The sequence below is a fragment of the Setaria italica genome, chromosome I (assembly GCF_000263155.2).
Source record: "Setaria italica strain Yugu1 chromosome I, Setaria_italica_v2.0, whole genome shotgun sequence".
NCBI classification, from domain to species: Eukaryota; Viridiplantae; Streptophyta; class Magnoliopsida; order Poales; family Poaceae; genus Setaria; species Setaria italica.
The window spans coordinates 29,336,968-29,344,835 of NC_028450.1; the positions used below are offsets into that span (position 1 = coordinate 29,336,968).

At 46.8% G+C, this 7,868-nt stretch overlaps 1 protein-coding gene across 1 annotated transcript; it reads left to right on the forward strand.

The window, feature by feature from the left end:
* The first annotated feature begins 280 nt into the window (after positions 1 to 280).
* LOC101757080 (glycerophosphodiester phosphodiesterase GDPDL3) lies at positions 281 to 7,089 on the forward strand. Its single transcript, XM_004952878.4, is given in 14 exon segments — positions 281 to 668; positions 1,406 to 1,699; positions 1,899 to 2,011; positions 2,108 to 2,606; positions 2,759 to 2,797; positions 2,883 to 3,170; positions 3,413 to 3,552; positions 4,161 to 4,647; positions 4,771 to 4,925; positions 5,783 to 5,819; positions 5,822 to 5,906; positions 5,978 to 6,192; positions 6,283 to 6,375; positions 6,654 to 7,089. Coding segments are annotated over 14 exon segments (2,565 nt in total). The 5' UTR covers positions 281 to 556; the 3' UTR covers positions 6,662 to 7,089.
* The last annotated feature ends 779 nt before the right edge of the window (positions 7,090 to 7,868 follow it).

A 7,868-nucleotide genomic window follows, 5' to 3' on the forward strand; every position in this document is an offset into this window, starting at 1 on the left:
ATCCATCAAAACTAAAGTGTAGGTGTACATAACATCATTTACCCTTTTACCCCCCCCCCCCCCCCCCCGGAACTACGCAACCTCAGGTTTCTCACATCGTGCACATCACAAACATCATCGCGAAAACGTCAAACTATAAAAGAATCGAAAAATATACGAATTCAAAAAAAAACAATAAAAATAACACAAACATCATTTTTTTTTCTTGGGAAAGGTTGGAGCAGCTCACACACGATTCTCTGACCACCTTCCCTCCCCCTCCCTCCCAGGCTCCCCTGACCCTGATGCCACCTTCTCCTCCCCTATCACACACGGGACACAGCTCAGCAGCATCATCGCATCGCCCCCCGTCTCCATTTCTTTGTCTCTCTCTCTGGTCTTAAAAATCGAACGCGGCCGCCGGACGCGCATTGCTCTTCCTCCCTCCCCGGTTCGCCTCCCCTGCTCCTCCGCTTCTCTCCCGGGGCCAGGTGTTCTTGGAGATACAGCCTCTGGAGCTGCTGCTACTGCTGCTGCCGACGCCGCCGCCGGTGGTCTCGTAGGTGGCGGGTCCGCAATGGGGAGGGGCAGCCGCGCCTGCTCCGTCCTTGGCTCCGCCCTGCTCCTGCTGCTGGTCTCGCTCGGCTCCGCCGCCGCGCAGAAGGGCTCCACCTGGAAGACCCTGAGTGGTAAGCTCGATTCGCGGCGCCTCACTTCCTTTCTTGCAAGGTTCCGCGGTACTGTGTATGTATGTGATCTGATCCGGGCCGATTTGCTGCTACGCTTCGCTTAAAGGTCATTTTTTTTTCTTGGAACTGCAAATTTTGTGTTTGTCCTACTGCTTGGGCTGGATCTTCATGATGAGAACGAGCTGGATGCGCATTTCTTTCTTTCTTTCTTTCTTTCTTTCTGTTTAGCTCAAGCTTCAATTTTTCTGTAGCAAAAAGTTTTGCTGGTCATCAGTACTGTTTGGGAGTCTAGATTTCTGATTGGAAGCTTAGGGCCGGCCATGATGCTTACCTTTTAGCACTTCCTAAAAAATAATTACAGGTAGCCTTTCCAGCTGAATGACATTTGGTTGGGATTAGATAGCAACCTCTTTGGAATTAGTTTACATAACCATGCTCTAGTACAAGCCTATGAGTAATCAATTTCACTTCGTAGCGAGAAATACGTGTAAAATCACTAGCTGTAGCTGTAGGCATCTACTGTTCATTGGTTGGTTGCTTATGTGGCCATGGGGATTGTCTGTTGCGACTTGCTTGAATGGGAGTGGATCACTTCGATGGATATCAATTCGAGTCTGATTTCTCTCTTGCGAAAATTCACTGATATAAATTTTAGTTCCTGTCGTGGCAGTGCGCTTAGGGTTCAGTACCTCTGGCTTTCCTCAAGCCTAGCACTAATAATCATCTCATTGTTCCAGGCAAGGCTCCAGTGATCATTGCTAAGGGCGGGTTCTCGGGCCTTTTCCCAGATTCCAGTGATCTTGCTTATCAGTTTGTTCCTATTGCTAGCTCTCCTGACACAGCCCTGCTGTGTGATGTTCGGTTGACCAAAGATGGTGCTGGAATCTGCCTTCCCAACATAAAGATGGACAACTGTACGTTCATATCTGATGTTTTCCCACAGGGTAAGAGCACTTACAATGTTAATGGTGTATCTACGACGGGGTGGTTCTCCGTGGACTTCACAAGCACTGATCTGCAAAACGTAACCTGTAAGTACAGTCACAAATAGTGCTCTGCTAATGTCTTGAGCATTTTTTATCTTGTGAAATGTGATAGATCAATAGCTGTTTATTTTATCTGTGTATACATTCAAAGAAAATTGTTCAAATATCCGTGCATTTAACATAATCTTATATTACTTTAACAACGCCTCTGTTTTGGTTCTCTAACTCAGTTTCATATTTGCAGTGAGGCAATCGATCTTTTCCCGTCCATCTTACTTTGATGGTTCCATGCAAATAGTTCCTGTTGAAGCTGTTCTGTCCGTATTTAAGGCCCCTGCTGTTTGGTTAAATGTGCAGGTAGGGCTAAAACTTTTAACTACTTGCACTTAACTACCAATTGGGAGATTTTCCTCTGAGGCTGTGACCTGAACATCTGGTTTGTGCACATTGCAGCATGACAGTTTCTACAGCCAGTTTAAGCTCAGCATGAGAAGCTATATCCTGTCTCTGTCAAAACAATACATTGCCGACTACATCTCATCGCCTGAAGTGAACTTCCTCACCAGCATATCTGGAAGAGTTAGCAAAAGGACAAAGCTTGTGTTCCGCTTTCTTGATGAACGCTCCATTGAGCCATCTACAAACCAGACATATGGTTCAATGTTGAAAAATCTGACTTTCGTCAAAACTTTTGCTTCTGGAATACTTGTCCCCAAAAACTATATTTGGCCTGTGACACCAGACAATTATCTGCTCTCCTATACATCAGTCGCTGCTGATGCTCATAAAGCAGGGCTAGAAATCTATGCTGCTGATTTTGCAAATGACTTTACTATCAGCTACAACTACAGCTATGATCCATTAGCAGAATACCTTTACTTCATTGATAATGATGCCTTCTCTGTTGATGGTGTATTGACTGATTTCCCTATCACTCCTTCAGAGGCAGTTGGTGAGTCCATATTTTATCCTCTGTTCGTGATGCTATAAATAATGTTTATTGGCCACTTCATGCACGCAACCTGGCATCTATGTCAACTTTATCTTTCATTTAGTATGGATCATGGCTTCTCAGGTCTTGTTATTTTGTTTTCATCTGTGCAGGCTGCTTTAGTAACCTGAACAACAGCAAGACAGATCATGGTATGGTTGCTTCCTTTGTCAAATAAGCTTAACTTCACCCATTTAGTAATGTTACTGAACTATAGCTTTCACATTGACAATGCAGCTAAGCCTCTAGTTATCTCTCATAATGGTGCCAGTGGTGACTACCCAGACTGCACTGATCAAGCTTATCAGAAGGCAGTTGATGATGGTGCAGATGTCATTGACTGTCCTGTTCAAGTGACCAAAGATGGCATACCAATATGCATGAGTTCAATTGACCTAATTGATGTTACTAATGTTGCAAAATCAGAATTTGCTTCGCAAACAACTACCATAAATGACCTGAAAGCTGGTCCTGGAGTCTTTACCTTCAACCTCACTTGGGATGATATTTCGAAGAACCTGAAGCGTAAGTCTACCAGGATTCTTTCTTGTTCTATTGGGGATTCTCCCTCCCTCCCTCCCTGCTGTATATGCGTTTTCTTCCTATGCAAATATCTTACCAAGTTTTTATACATAATACGCTATATGGTTCTGCTAAACTATTATGCTGTAAAACTGAATAAATAGTGAGGTATCGATGGCCTGTCTGTGATATTTCTTGCAATTACCATCCATTTGTTTCAAGATTGACATTTTTTATATTTACAGCCATGATATCAAGCCCAATGAACAAATACCTACTATTCAGAAATCCAAGAAACAAGAATGCTGGGAATTTCATGAGGCTATCAGACTTTTTGGCCTTTGCAAAAGACAAGGATTTGTCGGGAATCATGATCACGGTAGAGGTAAGAATTCTATGATGCGTAACTGGGTCACATCTAGTGTGAACCCTTATTTGAGTGATATTAAGCTAATTAGTGGTGCTGGCTTTGGATGGGGCTTGGCTGTGTTCAGTAGCAAAAAGATTTTACAGATTTTGCTAGATTCACACTAGCAAAAGTTTTCTAGGTTTCTGAACCCTGACAAGGGCTTAAGTCATGGGTTGCTCCCCTCATTGTCACTTTCTAATTGAAATTCAACCCAGTCACTGCTAAGTCAGTAGGAATAAAAGGCACAATGACCAATCCATAAACATGTGTTCGCTAATTCAGTAATTCTTCATGGGGTTGAGGAGTGTTACAGAGAACCTACATCTGTTTTATTGCAAAGATTTAAACAGAAAACAGATGCATTATATGTAAAATGTATGTATTAAAGTAAAGAACAAGAATTTGGTAGTATTGCCCTTAATAAATTGCACTAGATACTGTTTAAGATCTGCAACTTTCCATACAAAAGCAATACTGAAGCAAAACCCATCTCTTTTCACAAATAGTGCGCACCTTATGCTTGAGTTCATGCAGGTCTTCACAACACTTTGTTCTCAGTTTTATCCCCTTTCCGTTTTTTGCAGAATGCTGCATTCATGGCAGAGAAACTTGGATTTGGTGTGGTAGATGCAGTGATCAAAGCCCTTGATGACTCTGGTTACAACAAACAGACCGCCCAGAAAGTTATGATTCAGTCAACCAACAGTTCGGTTCTAGTGAAGTTCAAGCAGGAAACCAAGTACGACCTTGTCTACATGATCGAAGAATCTGTCAGAGATGCTGCACCTTCCTCCCTTGCAGATATTAAGAAGTTTGCTAGCGCTGTTTCTGTCAACACCCAATCCGTTTTCCCAACAACTAACCAATTCTTGATAAACCAGACCAACAAGCTTGTTCCCACCCTGCAATCTGCTGGCCTTTCAGTTTATGCTTATGTGCTCATGAATGAGTTCACTTCTCAACCATATGACTTCTTCTCGGACGCCACCGCACAGATCAATGCGTATGTGCAAAGTGCTAAGGTGGACGGAATCATCACTGATTTCCCTGGGACTGCTCACAGATACAAATGTGTGTTCTCTATTACATTCTTGCGTATTACCATACGTCCACACCGTTTCTTAAGCATTTCAAATCTAAGCAATTGTCAATTAATTTCTTGCTAACCTCCTACCGTGAATCTCATTTCTGCAGTGAACTCCTGCATGGGAAAGAATGCACCTGACTTTATGCGGCCTGCGCAGCCAGGGGGGCTCATTTCAGTCATGGACCAACGTGCTCAGCCGCCAGCGGCGGCTCCAATGCCACTCTTGACAGACTCTGACGTCGCAGAACCACCTCTACCTCCGGTCAGCAACACCACCACAGCTTCATCGCCTTCGCACGCTGCCCTCAGAATGAAGACCGATGTCTCCATTCTCGTCACGTTGCTGGTGCTGTGTGCTTCTCTCCTGATCTGAAGATAGTCCTGCACATTCGGCATTGGGCGCTAGAGCTCTGAGGAATTCTTATCGAGCTGCTAATAGCTATTCTTTCCACCACTTTTATGTAGCAATTCTTTTTTTGTTTTGCGGAATTTGGGGGATGTGGATGTTCAGCTTGATACCTCGACGGTGGCACTTGTGTGCTGCTCCTAGCAACATTTTGGTACATATGTGTGGTGATACACTGTTCAGTGTTCAGGTCATCTTTTTTCCTTGCCTACCTGCCTTTGGATTCTGATTATTATGAATTCACATTTCACTCACTAGTATCCTGTATCCAGAACTGAGCATTCATCATGGTTCTTTGTGTATAGATGTAATTGAATTGGACTATAAAATGCACATTGGAAATTTGGTTTGGAGCAGTTAATCATGCTGCCTCAATGCTGAATTCCACAGAATGTGCAACAAGTATTCTTCATGAAGATGGACGAGTACCTAGCAACCGTCGGATCAATATCCAACGGATAGACGTTACCATCCACCCTCCCCTGACCACGGGGACGAGATGCTGTGTTCACTAGAACCGCGGGTTGCGCGAGTGGCTACGGTTGCCGCCGCCAGCCGCCGTGTCCGTCTGCTCGCTGCCCATGACGCCTGCCGCATCGACGCCGGCGACGCCCACGGCCGTGTACGTGGCGGCGGTGCCGCTGCGGGCGTCCAAGGGCCCCGCCCAGCTGCTGATGTCGGCGGGCTACACGCTGGGCCTGTGGGACCTGCAGCACTTCATGGTGGTCCTCCGGCCCGACCCGGCACGGACCCAGGCGCTGGTCTTCGATTTCCAGCCGCGGGACCCGGAGGACGTCGGCGCCGCGCTGGCGGTGCTGTCGCGGAGCGAGATACCCGGTAAAAAAGCTTCGTCCTGGCGATAGATTGAAGCAGCGAGAACATTGGCATGATGAAATTCACGATCCAAGGACCTCGACGTCGCGGCTGATTCGTTGCGTTTGTCTCCGAGTGGGTGTTTCAGGCGTGGTTCGGAGAAGAACGCTGCGGAGGGTCCCGGACCGGCGGTGCTGGCTCGTCGGGCACTGCTGCGACGGGGACGCCGTGGGCGCCGCCGACAGGTTCAGCGAGCGGTGGCCGACCGGCCTGGTCGTCGGGGAGCACGACTGCCGGGACTACACCAATGGTAAATAATCCGCCATCGCCCTTGCAGGATTGTGATAGTGCGATCCGTCTCACCCGTTTATTATCTTTTTTATTCCCTGATGATCGAAAGGGCTGGTCGAGGTCCTGACAGGTGAAAAACGTGTCCTGGAGGCGCTCAGATCCGGCGGCAGCACCAGCATCAGCGGGGCGGCGCCGCCGTGGTGCGAGTGCCTCTCCCTCTTTTCCTTTCTTTTCCGCTCCCCTTCGTTCTCGTGGCGCACTAGCTCTGCCTGTGCTGTGTGCCTACTGAATCTCGCCCTGGGATTAGAGATATGGTTTTCAATTTCTTGGTGACGTTGTGTGTGCGTAGGTTCGTGATGCAATTTCTTGCTGAAAAAAGATTGCTGGTCTTTGTTGCTCAGCCTCTTTGCAGCTTGACTGACAGAGTTCGTCAGAATGTTTTGCTAGCATCCTTCTGTAACTTGTTCCCTTACTCTGCAGATGGATGATCTAAATACCACTGCCAGTGTGTAGTACATGATGAAGTATCTACCGTCTTTTGTGGCTTCTAACTGGAGACCAATGTGAGATTGCAAGGAAATGAGGCGAGAAACTAAGAAGCGGCCCTGGGCAATGGTGTATGACACTTCCCTGGAGATCGAGGCAAAGCTGAAGTAGCAATGCTGATCCATGAAATCAGGTGAAGTTCACTGAACGAGAAGGTGTCGGTTCGATCTGCTGTCAGTATCTTTTGCCCTATAAACTATAAATGATACTGGTATACTAAATAGCAAGTACTACCTTAACTGAACAATGATCACCCTGTCCATCCCTCGAGAAAAACTTAAACTTGAGAGGAAACATGGGCATCCTCCTCCATCAGAAGCAACAAAATGGATGCATCATCCATGACAAACAAATCCCAAACTTTCCTGTAGTGATCCTCCTGTTGAGTGTTGACCTTTGCACAAAATTCCTTTCAAGCAGTGGCAAGCTGCCCCCATGTTGTCCTGGGATGTGGTCACTAATCGCCATTGCTGTCCACGTTTGTTCGTCCCCACCAGCTCATCCATCTGAACGCTAGAAACAACAAACCAATTGCATTCCCCTTGCTGACTTGTGCCATGATGATGCCGACAAATGGAGGTAGCTCGGGCGTTGACTAATGTAATCTATTAACCCTTATCTGAAGCCTGAAAAGAGGAGACAAGGCATGAAGGCAAGGCCCATTAATCCTTATCTGGAAGCAACCTGTGATCGAAAGGCTTATCATCAACTCAGAGGCTATCATCCACCAACCACACATAAGCATCTAGCTCTGTCTGCAGCTATGGCGTTCATCGCTTCACTGCATCTGCATCCATCATGGATATCGGATGGTGCATGCCCCTGCCCTACCTGCACAGTCAAATCAGGCAGCATCTAGTGATATGCATGTAGCAGATGAAGAATGTCCGTGTTTAGCCGGCCACAGGGTCTGATCCCCCCCTCCCCCCTTAGGGGGGGCGTCCAAGGGCCCACCCCGAGGGGCTGGGGAGTACGTCCCGACACGTTCTCGTCTTGAAAAGGAGGTGAACCCATTAGTGTCTTCTCCTGGCAAACGATTTCCTGCTTGCGTTTGCAAGGGGGCGTTTGATGATGACCCGGGCTCCACGATTCTGGTTGATCTGCTCCAAGAAGGTACAACCTTGCTCATGCTCTTGGCGAGGACCCTGG